Source organism: Leptonychotes weddellii, chromosome 11 (assembly GCF_054177405.1).
Source record: "Leptonychotes weddellii isolate Sample4059 chromosome 11, ASM5417740v2, whole genome shotgun sequence".
Taxonomy (NCBI): domain Eukaryota; kingdom Metazoa; phylum Chordata; class Mammalia; order Carnivora; family Phocidae; genus Leptonychotes; species Leptonychotes weddellii.
Genome location: NC_138379.1, coordinates 51,406,871 through 51,423,291, shown reverse-complemented (window position 1 = coordinate 51,423,291; position 16,421 = coordinate 51,406,871). Strand labels below are relative to the sequence as shown.

Genomic DNA, 16,421 nt, shown 5'->3' with positions numbered 1-16,421 from the left:
GAAACAAATAATGCAATATATGTTAAGAGAAAAAGAAAAAGAAGAAGGTAGCAGGAGGGGAAGAATGAAGGGGGGGAAATCGGAGGGGTAGACAAACCATGAGAGACGAACGACTCTGAAAAACGGACTGAGGGTTCTAGAGGGGAGGGGGGTGGGAGGTTGGGTTGGCCTGGTGATGGGTATTGAGGAGGGCACGTTCTGCATGGAGCACTGGGTGTTATGCACAAACAATGAATCATGGAACACTACATCTAAATCTAATGATGTAATGTATGGGGATTAACATAACAACAAAAAAATTAAAAAAAAAAAAAAGAATAGTGATACATTCACCAACCCCCATCTTCTCAAAATGTTTCATTTCTTTAGTCTCCTGTATGTACTTTCCCCTTCTCTCCCCATGAGAGCTAGCCTCAATTTTGTGTTTGTAATTTTTTCTTTATAGTTTAATCACATATATTCACAAACAATTCATTTTTTAGTTTTAAAAGTTTTTGAGTTTTATATGAATGGAATCATCTATATGTATTCTTGTTTTATTCCTTTATTCATTTAACATTATATTCCCAGTAACATCCCCATTGTTACATTATATTCATGTTGCATAGTCGTCTCATTTTCACTATCATGGGTTATTCCTTTGTATGACTATGCCACAGATCATCTACGTTATTACTGATGGGTATTTTTTCCTAGTGTTGAACTCGTGCATTACCATGCAGCTGTGAAATACATCACTTGGCACACACGTGAAAGACACTGCAAGGTCCAAACGGGTATTTCTCTATTCTGTGTCTTCCTCCTCCTCTCCTTTCTTTTGTTCTCCTCTCCCCCTTCCCACTTCCCTTCCCCTCCCTTCTTTCTCTTCTCGAATTCAGGGAAAATGAATGCAGAGAAGTAGATTTTTTTTTTTTTTTGGCATTATTTCTGGTAAGCTAAGTGCTCCTTTAAAAGCATCTTGCCTCTGTCTCTAGTCTGCCATGGTCCCTTTAAGCTTTTGTGTTCATAGAACAAGCTCGGATTGGGAGTCAGTCAAAAGTATTAGAAATGTCTTATTCATTCATAGTCTGTAGCTCTTATGCAAATGGTACCTTTTGTGAAATAACACCTCTTATATCAATTATTTGTCCCTTTTACTTTGCATTATAATTAGAAATTAGAGGGTCTAGATCAGTGGTTCTCAACTCTAGCTGTCCATTAGAATGTCTGGGGAGCCTTTTAAAAAATATCGATGCATCATATTTCAGCTCAAGCCCCCAGAAAAAGATTTAATTGGTTTGGGGGAGGGACTGGGCCTCACGATTGTTTTTGAAATACTGCAAGTTATTCTATGCAGCCAAGATTGAGAACCACACTAGATCAGTTGTCCTCAAAGTGTCGTCCTTGGACCAGCAGCATCAGCATCACCTGGGAACTTATATAAACTCTCAGGCCTCCCCTAAGACCTACTGAAGCAGAAACTCTGAGTGTGGGGTCCTACAAGCCATATTTTAACAAGTCCCAGGTGAGTCTAATGCACACTCAAGTTGTAGAACCACTGCTGTAAGTCCTTTAAGCATTAACAACAAAGATTCCTTTTACCCCAGTCCAACGTTGTAGAATCCACAGTGTTCCACAATAGCTCTAGACCTGAGAGTAGCTAAAGGAAGTGGGGTGGGGGGGGGGGAGAAGCATGCCACTAAAGAAGTCATTTTTGGTAAATGCCTGAGCAAAAGAGAGCTATAAAATACATCGGATGTGTTACCATTTTTTTGTAACCTAAAATAAACTGAAAAGGTGTCCTGATTGACCGCCAGTGCTTATAAATGAACATCCCCTTTCACCAAGAAGGGACTGTAGTTAGAGGAAAGCATAAGATTGAAAAGAGCAGCCGTAAGTGGTAGAAGAGGCAGTCTCAGAGACTGCCCGGTGATGAAAGGTGAGTCAGGAACATCCTGACAGTCAAGAACAGGATGACGATGTAGTATAATGTTTTGTAGGGTAGCAAGGATAAAATAAAACATGTGAAGTGCCTCATGGACAATTAGTTCCAATAAACTAAAAAATTTTATTGTGATAAAATACACATAACAAGAAATTTGTGCAACCAACACCACTGCCTAGTTCCAGAACATTTTTATCACCCCAAGAGGAAACCCCACACCCACGAAGCAGTTACTCTTCATTCCCCCTTCTCCCTAGCCCTTGACATTCACTCTTCTGATTTCTGTCTCTATATATTTGCCTCTTCTGGATATTTCATAGAAATGAAATCCTTCATTATGTGGCTTTTTGTGTCTGCCTTCTTTAATTTCAGCATAATGTTTTCAAGGTTTATCCATATTGTGGGGGTATATCAGTACTTCATTCTTCTTTCTGTCTGAATAGTATACCATAGTGTGGATAGATCTCATTTGTTTTTCCATGAGTCTGTTAACATACATTTGAGTTAAAACTTTTTGGCTATTATGAATAATGCTGCTATGAACATTCAGGTACAAGGTTTTGTTTGAACACTATTTTCATTTCTTTGGGATTTATACTCAGAAGTGGAATTGATGGGTCATATGATAGTTCTAATATGTGTAACTTTTTGAGGGATCACCAAGCCTTTCCATAGGAGCTGCACAATTTTACATTCCCACCAGCAATGTGTGAGGAGTTTCTCACCAAAACAGCGTTATTGTTCATTTAAAAATTTTAGTTATCAAGAGACTTTCTAAAAGGGATATTGATTAGGGACTCTAAACATTTTTTAGAGTAGTGATTCTTAATCAGGGTTTCACATAATAATTACCTGTGGAACTTTTAAAAATACTCATGGCCAGTACCTTCCCTAGATTTTCTGAATGGAGGTCTCCAGAGGTAAAGTCCAGAAGTAATACTCCTCATGAAGAACCATTAGTAGTTCTCGAAGTTTGGTCTGGGGGATCCCTGAGGCCCCCTGAGATCCTTTCAGGGGAGTCCTTTGAGATTAAAACTATTTTCATAATCATACTAAGACATTATTTGCCTTTTTCATTCTCATTCTCTCATGAATGCACGTTGAAGTTTTCCAAAGTCTTCGTGACATGTGATAGCATAGCAGACTGAATGCATAAGCAGATTTGAGAATCCAGCTGTCTTCTATTAAGCCAGATATGAAAGAGATTTACAAAAAGTAAAACAGTACCACTCTTACGAATTTTTCTTTTTTTTTTTTAAGATTTTATTTATTTATTTATTTGAGACAGAATGAGAGAGAGAGAGCACATGAGAGGAGGGAGGGTCAGAGGCAGAAGCAGGCTCCCTGCCGAGCAGGGAGCCCGATGCGGGACTCGATCCAGGGACTCCAGGATCATGACCTGAGCCGAAGGCAGTCACTTAACCAACTGAGCCACCCAGGCGCCCCCACTCTTACGAATTTTTATTAAAAATATTGTTCTTATGACTTATAATGGGTTTATCATTGTCTTTAAATCAATTAATACAATTCTTAAAATTTTCTCAGTTTTAATGGTACACACTGGTAGACATAACCTACATAAATGAAATCTCTTTGAAATCTTTGGTAATTGAAAGTATAAAGAGGTCTTGAGACCAGCAAAATGAGAAATGTAGACCTTTGAGAAAAAGGAAACAAAAACAGCTATTACCCATTTGTTGGACACTTACCATTTAGTTAATTTTAGGTTAATCTTTTCACATATTTTGTTTCATTTTGTCTTTATAATAACTCCATGACATATATATATTTAACCCCATTTTCGCATGGAGAAATTTAGTCTCAAACAACTTAACTTGGCTAGTTCCTAAGTGGAGGAGCCAGGATTTCAATTTAAGTCTTTAGAGTACATGTTCTTAATCATTACCATCACCTTAAAAAAATAAGGGTCATCTGTACAGGAAATTGTTGATGGTTCAATGCCATAATGACTCATCATCTACCTCTAGCATCAGGCCTCAGAAAGATAACCTTTGAAATCTCTGTAGGCATAAATAATATATAAATACCGTGTGGTGCACATCCTGGCCTGTTGTTCTCTTTAGTGGTCCTCAGTATAAGGACTATTAAATAGGAGAAATATAAGAAGGATAATCTAGGCATGAGTAGATGCAGTTAACAAAATGTTCACCTTTTTTGGAAAAGTGATTTTAGCGTCTTATTAAAACAGGATAAACATTCATTTAGAACAGTACACAAATTGTGGCCCTTTACAAAAATCTTACTTTCTGAGACCTCATATCCAATCAGTCAGTCCTCTGAAGAGCCCATCATTGTAGGAATGATGAAGTGGAATAATTGTTTTAACTTGTTGGTATCCTCTCTTACAATAGCCAAAAAATTGGGTTCTGCTTTGTTTACATAGAATAAGACTTAGGGTAATTTTTTCATGTGATAATATTTCAGTTCATCAAGAAATAAAATCTTTACTAATTAGAGAAGTTCACTAGATCTAGTCCTTTTCAAAAATTTACTTGCTACCTACAGAGTAAAAACTAATTATGTGCAGTCACTTTTCAAAAAACTGATTCTGGGGGCGCCTGGGTGGCTCAGTCATTAAGCATCTGCTTTCAGCTCAGGTCATGATCCCAGGGTCCTGGGATCGAGCCCCGAGTCGGGCTCCCTGCTCCTCAGGAAGCCTGCTTCTCCCTCTCCCATTCCGGAACCCTGCTTGCGTTCCCTCTCTCACTGTCTCTCTCTCTCTGTGTCAAATAAATAAATAAAATTAAAAAAAAAAAAAACTTATTCTGTTTCTCCTAGTACCTTCTCTGAAAAATTATTTCAGAGAATAGCAGAATTTTTTGCTTAGTAATTTATATTCTGCTTGCTGTCTTCCTCTTCTTTCTCCTCTGTCCTTACCCCCCATTCCAGTGCTTTTTCAAAGATTCACTTTGGGGATCGGCATATTTTATAGAAAATGAGTTATTTGCTTATTTGACAAATAGTAATTGTCTAGTGTGTATTGGGCACTGGGTTAAGAGCAAGGATACTATAATGAACCAAAACATAGATAAGGTCATGAAATCTACAGTCTAATGAAGTAGATAGACAGACATTAAACAAAGGATCACATTTTTTTTTTTAATTTAAAAAAGTGCTGTGAACAGTAGTACATGGTGTTATTAAAAAGAACCTAATGAGATGGCTCATTAGGGTGGGTGGCTCAGTCAGTTAAGCGGCTGCCTTCGGCTCAGGTCATGATCCCAGTGTCCTGGGATCGAGCCCTGCATCAGGCTCCTTGCTCAGCGGAGAGCCTGCTTCTCCCTCTCCCTCTGCCTGCCACTCCCCCTGCTTGTGCTCTCTCTCTCACTATCTCTCTCTGTGTGTCAAATAAATAAATAAATAATCTTTAAAAGAAAAAAAAAAAAAGAGCGTAATGGGAGGACTGACCTAAGAAGGTTGGAAGAAGACTGAAGCCGAAGTGGGGCTCGGGGAGGGCATGAGTTCCATTTGTGACAAGTGAAAGGATCAATCAAATACATGATACATGCTTCTGGAGCTTAGAGAAGAAATCTGGGCAGGAGATAGAAATGTGTGAATTGTGTGCCGATAGTTAGTTAATTGAAATTGTTGGCTGAGGTGAGATCATTTAGGGAGAATGTATACAGTGAGAAAAGAAGAGGGCCTAGGGACTAAGTTTTGAGGAATTCTAGTGTTTACTAAACAGAATAGAATGTGTAAGGAGGCAGAGATAGACATCAAATAAATAGGAAAACTAGGAGAATTCAGTGTTAACTGTTTCAAGAGAGAGAATCTTCCAAGGAGAATCAAATAAAATCCAGACTCTCCTTATTACCATGGCTTATAAGGAGTGCCCTACATGATCCCTTCCCACCTCTTTGACCTCTTGCCATTCATCTTGCTGCTGGCCTACTTTTGTTCTTTAAACATGTCAGGCTCATTTCCTACCTTAGGACCTATGTGCTTAGTGTTCCCTTTTCTGGAATGTCCTTCCCCCAGTTCAGATTTTATCTCCTCAGAGAAGAGTAGCCAACCCTCTACTCCTTTAGCAGGATTGTTGTCAGACTACTGATCTTTGAATCTCATTATACAGTTAAGATTATATTTTGTTTGGGCCTCAAACTCAGTTCCAGATCAAATATTTAGGACATGTTAAAGAAAATTATTTTTTCAGAGATGGTTAGCAATGATGGTAGAGAATAATTTTTAGGTTTTAGAGTGCATCCGCCCTAAGGCATCTTGACATGAATTGTTGAAATGGTGAGAGCTATGTCTTATCCCCTTCCGCCAAGTGTATTGCAGGATGGTTAGAGGAATAGGGGAAAACTGAAAAGGAGATGCCTGGAGTCCACTCTGTAGAAATAATGAATGACAAATATGTAACAGTATTGATAATCCAGTGGATTGAAAGCATTGGTAAAACATATGATTATTTTCTGAAAGATGGGAATACCATTAGACAAAGAAAGACTGTTGCAAAAACTAGTTTAAAGCTGTGAGTTCACTTTAGTTCAATGAATGTTTACTAAACTGACCACAGAGAAGTAATAGGAAGTTGGGAGTGCAGGCCTTAGGGAAAGTTGCTGATTGACCTTATGCTGAATAAGTTCTTCCCCAGCTGAAGAACAGTAATTCCTCTACTCTTTCGAAATATAAAGATTAGCTCTTGAATTTCAGGGCCAGAAAGAATAAATGGCCAAGCAATCAGTGACTATTTTATAATAATCCACTTGCCAATTTAGGGTTTCATAGAACTCCACAGAAGAAAGAAAATGACCTTTGTAGAACTTTGGGGGAGTAACTTTATTTTTTATTTTTAAAGAGCCATTTTTGTAGTTAACTTGGTTGATGTGTATTAAATGTACTTTTGTTATCTTAAACATCTACTCCAAGCTCATGGACTTTCCTTATATAGCTCGCCTCTCCATAATCTGGCACGAGAATGCTTTTTAGTACTGAGTGTTTTCTTTTTCTGCTGGTCGCTCCTCACAGCAGTACTGGCCTTTCACCTGGTTTTGTATCTTATTTTAGAAGTGGCCTTGTTCTCAGATCTTATTTTAAATGTTGGTTAGTCCAAGCCTTGCTGCAAATGGCTTTCATGTCTGTGGAAGACAGAAAAGAAGTCAGCATAAATTAAAATGAGAACGATTTCACATGGACCTAGAAACAAAATTGTTGTAAAAGACAGTAGAGATTAATGCCAAGCTGCCCCAGTCTCCCACTCAGTAAGAATTTGAAGACCAAAAAGGCTAAATGACTTGCTCAAGGTTATAAAATATTGATGAAGATTTATCATTCTCCTTATTTACATGAAGGCAATATACCCTAGTGAGCTGTAATTTTAACACATAAAACAAGCTATTCATAAGGAAGGTAAATATACCAAACTGTTTACCCTAGCTATCTTTGAGAAGCATTGGTGGTGCATTACAAAGTTTTCTTCCTAATTCTCCAGGTTTGTCAGTGTTCAGTTACGAACATCAGTATTTTCATATCATGATGAAGGCTGTCACATCTGGATTCAAATCTGGCCTCTACCACTTCCTGGGCTGCGTCTCTGTGACTTTGGGGAAAGCTTCTCAACCTCTCTGACCTTCCATGTCTTAGCCTGAAAAATAGAAGAAACAATACATACTTTATTGAGTTAACTATAAAGGAGTTAACTTTGAGATTCTTCCAGCTAGTGCCTGGCCCACAAGGAGCACTTCTGATGGAGCAACCATCACTGTTACTACAGCTGCTGTCCCTGCTTTTATCATAGAACACTGGGCACTGGCGTAGGACATCCATTCTCAAATGATTTAAGTATTCATCTGCTTAAAGACCAGATGCTGAATTAGGCGGTTTTCTTTAACATACCTTCCAGTTCATTTTATCTTTCTGTTAATTGAGAGAAAGCACCATGGCCATCAGTTTTTACTTACCCTATTAGAATAATACTTAACTCTTGGATATCTCAATCAGAGCCTAATCCTTATTATAATTAAAATAAAAATCTGACCCTCTTTATTATTTTATACTAGAGAGCTTATCCTGCATTGCTAGGAAAAATTATTAACCATTGTTAAATTAAAAATCCCTATTGCTACTCATCTTTGAGCACTCTACATGGAATTGCCATGTGAGAAGCAGATGCCCTTGTGACTTGAATGTGTAATTCTTTTTAGAAACCACTGTTTTCTCTGTAACTGGTATCTTAATACGAATAATATGTCTCTTTTGAACAGCAATCTAAGATCATTGCCCATTTCTTGAAAGTCTCCCTCAGAGCCCCCAAAGTAAATTTCACCTATGCCCCCTAGTTTCTGTTTTTGCCCAGGAAAATCTCAATAAAAATATCCTTTGTTGTTAGTGAACATCTGTATACATAATCTTTTGTGATGCAGTCCCAGAAAAAAATTTCATTTCATTTATGTAGATACACTGTTGCCAACCTACCTAGAGATTGCATAGTCCCAGATTGGAAATTTATAATTTTTTAATTTATTGTTTGGGACAGACCTAGATTGTTTGACCTATTTTAGGTACTAAGTAACAGCCACAGTAAAATATCTGAGTATTTTTTTGTATATTATTTGTAATGTTACTGTTTGTGAGGATGCTGTACTTCTCCAGTTTACAAGTGAGGAAGCCTGTCATCATCATTAGTACTCATTCATTCAGCATGAACACCTGTTTTATCTTAGGCACTGGAGATGTAAATATGAATAAAACATGATTCCTGCTCTGGAAAATTTCATAGTTTATTGGGGGAGAAGGATACATATATAATTGCATTTCAAAGTGATATGTACTATATAATGAATATATGAACAAAATGTCATAGTCATGTAAAGGAGGGAACAGTAAATTTGGGGGTGTATGGTAAGGTTACAAAGAGAAAGTGGCATTTGAGCCAAGTCTTGAAGGATAGATGGGGATTTGCCGTTTGGAGAAAGAGGAGCCAGGAATGGTCGTTAGAGTCAGGGAACAGCCTAGCAAAGGCCTAAAGGCTTGCCCTGGCAAGCTATGTGAGGGGAGTGTCTTCAGCATAGCTAGAGAAAAGGCTTTATGAAGGAAAGTGAGTTAAAGTTAGGAGTTTGAATTTTATCATTTGAGCAGTAGGAAAGCATTGAAAATTTTTGAATTATGGCTGATGTAATCAGCCTTGAGTTTGAAAGCTCATAATAGTTTAGGGTGGAGAAAGAAAGACAAGTGGCAGACACCAGGTAAAAAGTTGTAATACTCCAACCAAGATACAAAAGTTTACACTAAGACCGTTTGTGTGTAGATTTAAAAAAAAAGAAAAAAAGGAGGGGGTGTGTCTCTAGATTTGAGAGCATTTTCGTAGGTGTAAACAATATGATTTTGTGATGGATATGATACGGGAAGTGTGGGCAGGGGGAGTTCCAGTTTGGGTGATGGACTAGAGTAACTGAAATTAATAGAACTGAGGAAAGTGAAAAAGGAAGGGAAGGATTGTTCCTTGTTCTGTTTTTCGTCTGTTTTGGGAGCAGGCAAGGGTTTTCATTTTGCATAAGATAGGGTCAGTGTTTTCAGGAACATTCTAGCAGACACGTCTGGATCTGAATCTCAGCAGAGAGGTTACCATAGTAATACACTGAGTTCTTACTGTTTATTTTTCCATTAAAAACTAAAGGTTCTCAGAGGTTAACTGATTATGGTCTCACGAAGGTGGCTGTAGAACCAAAACATAAATTCCTAAGCTTCTTACCAACTAGGCCTTAACTAAAATAGCCCTTTGGGGGGAAAAAAAAAATCTCTTGATTTCCATTATAATTGTTTTACTGTTTCATTTCCCAGAGCATCTTTACTTAAAAATACAACAAAACAAAGCCCAACTGGTATATATATCCACAATCTCATTTTCTGATCTTAATGTTTTTTGACTAATGCCAGTCAAATGAAGAGTGCTCGGGATAATAGCTGAGGAGCCCCAAACCTCTTGTTTGGTTCTAACAAAACCTTAAAATTCAAAGATTAGATAGTCCTCAGGAAATACTCATTATTTCACATATGTTTGATCTAATCCCAGTTGTTGCTCTGATTCCAAATGAGGGAAATGAGAAGTTTTGAAAAATGAAGGTATAGTGTCCACTTTTCTGCAGGAATTGAAAAGTAAAAATTTCCCCCACTATTGGGATTATTGAGCTATGAGCTATTCTCTTGAACACCAGAGAATAAAGTAGACAGTTCTTCAAAATCCATCCTTACCCCCAAGTTTCAGGGGTCACAGCGTTCATTGAAACACTTGGGTGTTTGTGAAGGACTTGAGTAGACTTCAAAACAAGGCATTGTACACATCTGACACCCTTTTTTCACATATTTTAAAAAATAATTAGCATCCTTTATCCACGTGAAATTCTAGTTTTAACTGTTACTGTATAGATTCTCTGTGAAGATGGTTGGGCTGTGGTGTTTTTCCAATACTTTGTTCTTGATGCTGTGAAATGTAGTTGCCTGTGTTTAAGACAGAGGCAATAGAGTGCACCCAGAAGTGGCTATAATTCTATATTTAGTAAGCCATAGGGTTTGCAAAGCATTTGCAGATTCCTTCGGGATAAAATGGTTTCTATAAATATAACATTTTTAATGAAACTATTATTATCATCCATTAGAGATATGTAGCAGTTAAATGTGCGCGTTTGTGGACAAGACAGAGGCACAAAACTTTTTTTTCTTGAGAGTACACTGAGTATTTTATGGGCGCCTGGGTGGCTCAGTTGGTTAAGCGACTGCCTTCAGCTCAGGTCATGATCCTGGAGTCCCGGGATCGAGTCCCGCATCGGGCTCCCTGCTCAGCGGGGAGTCTGCTTCTCCCTCTGACCCTCCTTTCTCTCATGCTCTCTGTCTCTCATTCTCTCTCTCTCAAATAAATAAAATCTTAAAAAAAAAAAAAAAAAAGAGTACACTGAATATTTTAAATACTTAAAAGTAATCATGTGAATCCCATTTTTATACTTTTAATCTTGAATTGCAGAGCTTTTACTCAAGTGTTTACCTTTGGTCCAACATTCCGAGCAGAGAATTCTCAGAGCCGGAGACACCTGGCAGAGTTTTATATGGTAGAAGCAGAGATTTCTTTTGTTGAGAGTCTTCAAGATCTCATGCAGGTAGGTACACAAGTTTTAAAACAGTTTCTAAATAACAGATATCTGTGACATTTAATGCTTCTGTATACATTTTCACCTTGGACATCTGTGCATTATAGGTGTTAATGGAGTGAAGAAGATGGGGAACTACTTAATTTGATAAACATCTACTAAATCCCTTTAAAGTACAAGAGTCAGATTTAAGTTCATATCCCAGCTCTGCCATTAATTTTGTTTTGATGTTACCAAACCTTGGTGATCTTTAGCTTCCTCAACTATAAAATGAGAATAATAGTAACTATTTCATAGGGAGTAAATGCAATAATGGATGTATAATGTAAAGCATCTAGTATTGGGCTTAGCATATAGCAAGCTCAATAAATAATAGCTCTTGTTATTTGTTAGGCAAATAAATAAAACATCTTTATATTTAGAGAAACATCTACATAGCTGTATTGGAAAGCATCTATGGGAACCGTCAGAGCTCTGTTTTGGGGACAAGAGATAAGTCCAGAAAAATAGTCAAGAGTTAGATCTTGAAAGAAAGACTTTGTAAATGCTATGCTAAGTAGTTCAGAAGGTAAAAGACTTCTCAGTTGGGAAAGGCCATGGTCAATTATAGTTTAGAAACCTCTCTCTAGTGATAATATTAAGAATGATTCAGAGGGGGATAAAAATGAGGGTGGGAGTCCTTTTAGGAGGCTGTGGCCATAATCCAGTTAGAGCACATAAGCTCTGAAGTTGGATGGACCAGGAATTGATTTTTAGCTCCACCACTTGCTTTGTGATCTTAGACAAGGGACTTAATTTTCTGAGCCTCAGTTTCCTCACCTGTAAAATGAGAATAATAGTTCCTACTTTATAGGGTAGTTCAAAGGATTACACAGATTATATATATAAGGCACATAGAATAGTTCATGGCACTTTGTATCCAGAAATTATTGACTGTTATTATGAATTCTCTACCTAGTACCATTAATATCTTAGTTTGGATTTGTAATCACAGGATGTTTAACAATTTTCGTCACCTCTCAACTTATATTCATTTTGTATCTTTCTACTCTTATCCAGTAAATGACCCAATTCCACTTAAAACATAAATACCACATATATTGTCAAATAGAATGGACTTACTTTTTTTATTATCCTGTCTTGGTTGGATTTCCTAGTAAACAAACTAAAGCAGAGATTTGGGGGGTGGGCAGTTATTGGGGAATGCTCTAGAGAACAACCATCTGTAAGGAAAGGAAGAAAGCAGCATTGGGCAGAGGGAAAAGTTGAACTACAGTGCATGTACAGAGGCCTTAGCTAAATCTTTGAGGAACTTTGGAGCAGGAATGGTCCTTCATAGTTGTCCCATAGAAAGGCAAGGGGGTGGTGTACCTTTGTTCTTCCCCCATCAAGCAGTTACCTGACATGGGCTAGCCTTGGGAAGAGGCATACTCTTGGGTAAGTAGCACTCCTGGCCTGGCCAGTCAGTTCCTGAAGAGGAACTCAACTAGGAGCCATCAGTAATTAATATTCCCAGTGGATGAAGCTCTTGGTCCTAAAGGGGTGTTTTGACCACACACAGTATCCATTTATATACCACTTTAACATCTCCCACTGATTGTTGTGGACCATTGTTCCCCAGGGGACATTTTTGGTTGTCTCTAGGAAGTGGATGGAGGAGAGGGGAGAGTAGTTGCTACTGGCATCCAGTGGGTAAAGGCTAGGGATGCTGTTCAACATGCTAACATGCCCAGGTTCCTCCCCCTCAACAAAGAGTTATCTGGCCAAAAATGACAATAGTAACACTGTCAAGTATTTCTTTTCTAAAATGTAGGGATTCAGGGAGCGCCTGGGTGGCTCAGTCTTTAAGCATCTGCCTTTGGCTCAGGTCATGATCCCAGGGTCCTGGGATTGAGCCCCACATCGGGCTCCCTGCTCAGGGGAGGCCTGCTTCTCCCTCTCCAACTCCCCCTGCTTGTGTTCCCTCTCTCGCTGTCTCTCTCTCTATCAAATAAATAAATAAATCTTTAAAAAATAAATAAAATGTAGGGATTCAGGATCTGAGCCTCACAAGTAGTCAGTAAGATTCCTTAAGCAGCTTTTGCTTCCAGCCCACCACCCAATTCAGTATTACTCTCTCACTTAGTCAATGAGAGTATTGTAAGCCACAGAACCACACCCTTTATCTCCCTGTTTCTGCCTTGACCCTATCTCTCCTGCCCCTCCCCCTGTAAATAGCAGAGAAAAGTTCCAAAGACATAAATTATGTTAGAAATTATTAAACATTATAATTATATATTCTGTACCTAATAATTTTTATTTAGTATTCCACTATTACTCAGCATACACTGTTCAATGATGTTTAATTAATTGAAATACAAACTTTTTCTTAAAGACAGAAAAATGTGTGCTCCCCCCACAAGTAATTTTCTACTTCTCTTAATTTTCTCCCTTTTATAAATTACATTCTGTGGAAATTATTAGCTTGATGAAAATATTAAATCAGAATACTGTAACAAAGGATTTTCCCCTCATAAGGTATAAACAAATATTACTATTTTAGTGCCATTGAGTAATGTATTTTTAAAAACATCTGAAGGTTATGCTAACCCTTCAGTTAAGTTTCTGTTTTCTTCAAATATATTTATAGAGCATAGTCTGAAAGTCAAGGTTAGAGAAGCCAATGATTTTCTTCTTCAAATGGAAATTTACTGCTCATATGAAAGACACCAGCTTAACATCCCCAGTGGTCAACGTCTTCATCTTACAGATAGGTGTGTTGTGCACCTCAACAGTTCATACTTAGTATCCAGTCTGTTTTTGTTTGCTCCTCATATGTGTCAGCTTTTTTTAGTGATTGAGGTATATGACCCTTCATAAAGCATTCAGTTACTTAGTGATTTCTTTATCTCACTACTCCCAGATCAAAGGTAATATAGCCTCAAGGTAAAAGATCTTTAGCCTCCTTTTGCTCTTCTTTCATCAGGCTATTCCTTACTCTTATACAGAATATATATGTAAATATAAAAATACAAAATATATAAAAAATGGGGCACCTGGGTGGCTCAGTCATTGAGCATCTGCCTTCAGCTCAGGTCATGATCCCAGGGTCCTGGGATCGAGCCCCGCATCGGGCTCCCTGCTCTGCAAGAAGCCTGCTTCTCCCTCTCCCACACCCCAGCTCGTGTTCCTGCTCTCGCTAACTCTCTCTCTCAAATAAATAAATAAAATCTTTAAAAAAAAAATATATATATATATACATAAAATATATATACATACACACACATACATATGCATATATATAAATGTATCTAGTTGTTTCTTGGTAATTAAGTACGTTCCTGTATCTGATCATACTGAGCTAGTGCAGGAGATGCTTGTGCCCCGCCCTGTGTCTCCAGCCTTGAGAGGGTGTACCAGGGATGCAGGAGAAGGAGGGAAGATCCCTGCCTCTGGGGTAGCCTGTACTTACTGAGTGTCTCTGAGTCCAGCATTGGGAAGGCCTAATAGGATCTCACTGACTTCAAGCATTTTAGTTTTGATTAGAAATATTTTCCATTCCAGTCAGTTTTTTTCTTCTAACAAGTTTTTTTCTGTGGGATGTGTAATGATACCCCTGGTAGAATGCATTCTTACGTACTGATTTGTGTTGTATCAGGATTTGTGTTATTTTCACTGTATGCTTTAGCAAAGCAAAAATATACATATTTAGATGTAGATCTATCTCATTGCTCCTCTAATTTTAAAGTCAGCTTTCATTTACCAGTGACTGAATGAAGCACTTTTCAAAGTGTCTCATTCTTCACAACAACTAATGTTAGTTGTGTCCTTCTCTGAGCCAGGTACTAAAGCTAAGTCTTATACATGGATTATCTCATTTAATTATCACAATAATCCTGGAAGCTAGGTACTGTTATTGTCCTGATTCTACAAGTGAGTATATTGCACGTTAGAGAGGCATCAGTCAGTTTTGGCTGTTCATTTGACATCCCACTTCAATACTAGTATTGAAACTGTTAACGAAAGATTCATACATTTTTCTTTCCTTTTTTTACCCACTCTGGGAAGAAATTGCACTGCCTCCCATAATCAATCTGGAAAACTGAACTAACTTGCTGCAGTATATTCGGGGATTAAGAGGCCTAACAGATTTATAGCTGCTAAAACCTGGAGAGCAGTCCTTACAGGACCCTAAATAGGTTTTTCATATAAAGGAGCTTACTTGTCAGACAATTCTCTGTCATTTCTCTTAGGTTATGGAGGGACTCTTCAAGACTGCAACAATGACGGTTCTCTCAAACTGTCCTGAAGATGTTGAACTCTGTCACAAGTTCATAGCTCCTGGCCAAAAGGTAATTAGTTTTGTGGATGAAGTACAATACATCTACTCTTTAAATATGTTAATTACGTATAATAAATATAATTACATTTAATAAATTTTTTTTCTCTTTTCTTACCAAGGACAGATTAGAACATATGCTAAAAAACAACTTTTTAATGTAAGTAGATACTATACTTTCTCTGAACTTTATTCATATTTTATCATAGTATTTATCACAGTCTTAAATTTTTTTGTTTATATATCTGTTTATCACAAGGAAGGCCCATGTTTTAAATATTTTTGTAGCTCTTATATCTGGTTCATAGTTGATAATCAGTGTTTCATGAATAAATACATGAATAAATCATAGCAAGATAAATGAACACAGTAATTATTAACTGAATTAATGCAATTCAGACTAATATTAACTTTAGTAATAAAAATTTGGCTCAATTAAAAAACTTTTATTTTGGAGCACCTGGGTGGTTCAGTCAGTTAAGCGTCTGACTCTTGGTTTTGGCTTAGGTCATGATCTCAGGGTTGTGAGATCAAGCCCTGCCTCGGGCTCTAAGCTCAGTGCAGAGTCTGCTTGTCCCTCTCCTTCCCTCTCTGCCCCTCCCCCACTCACACTGGCTTGCTCACTCGCTCTCTCTCTCAGATAAATAAATAAAATCTTTTTAAAAAACTTAAGTCCTGTATATTAACATATATTAGTTTCAGGTGTGCAGTGTAGTGATTCAACAATGCTATTATGTTATTCAGTGCTTATCAAGATAAGTGTACTCTTAATCCCCTTCACCTATTTCACCCATTTCACCACCCACCTCCCCTCTGGTAACCATCTGTCTGTTCTATGTAGTTAAGAGTCTGGTTTGGTTTTGTTTGCTTGTCTATTTTTTTCTTTGTTTTATTTTTTAAATTCTACATATAAGTGAAATCGTGTGGTATTTGTCTTTCTCTGACTTATTTCACTAGATTCATCCATGTTGTTGCAAATGGCAAGATTTCATTCTTTTTTATGGCTGAGTAATATTCCATTGTGTGTCTGTACCACATCTTCACCTATTCATCTATCAGTGGACACTTGGACTGC

At 37.6% G+C, this 16,421-nt stretch overlaps 1 protein-coding gene across 5 annotated transcripts in view; it reads left to right on the top strand.

Moving 5' to 3' along the window:
* Positions 1–16,421, top strand: part of NARS2 (asparaginyl-tRNA synthetase 2, mitochondrial) — a 129,986-nt gene that overhangs the window by 75,814 nt on the left and 37,751 nt on the right. For 4 of the 5 annotated variants that reach the window (XR_014138772.1, XM_081798917.1, XM_081798914.1 and 1 more), the window contains 3 exons: positions 10,905–11,037; positions 15,261–15,359; positions 15,469–15,506. Coding sequence is in view for 3 of the 5 variants with exons in the window: in XM_081798917.1 (XP_081655043.1) it covers positions 10,905–11,037; positions 15,261–15,359; positions 15,469–15,506 (270 nt within the window). In the remaining 2 variants the exon portion in view is untranslated. Of the gene's footprint in view, positions 1–10,904; positions 11,038–15,260; positions 15,360–15,468; positions 15,507–16,421 lie in introns of those variants that run through there. The other variant, XR_014138773.1, reaches the window with a different exon arrangement.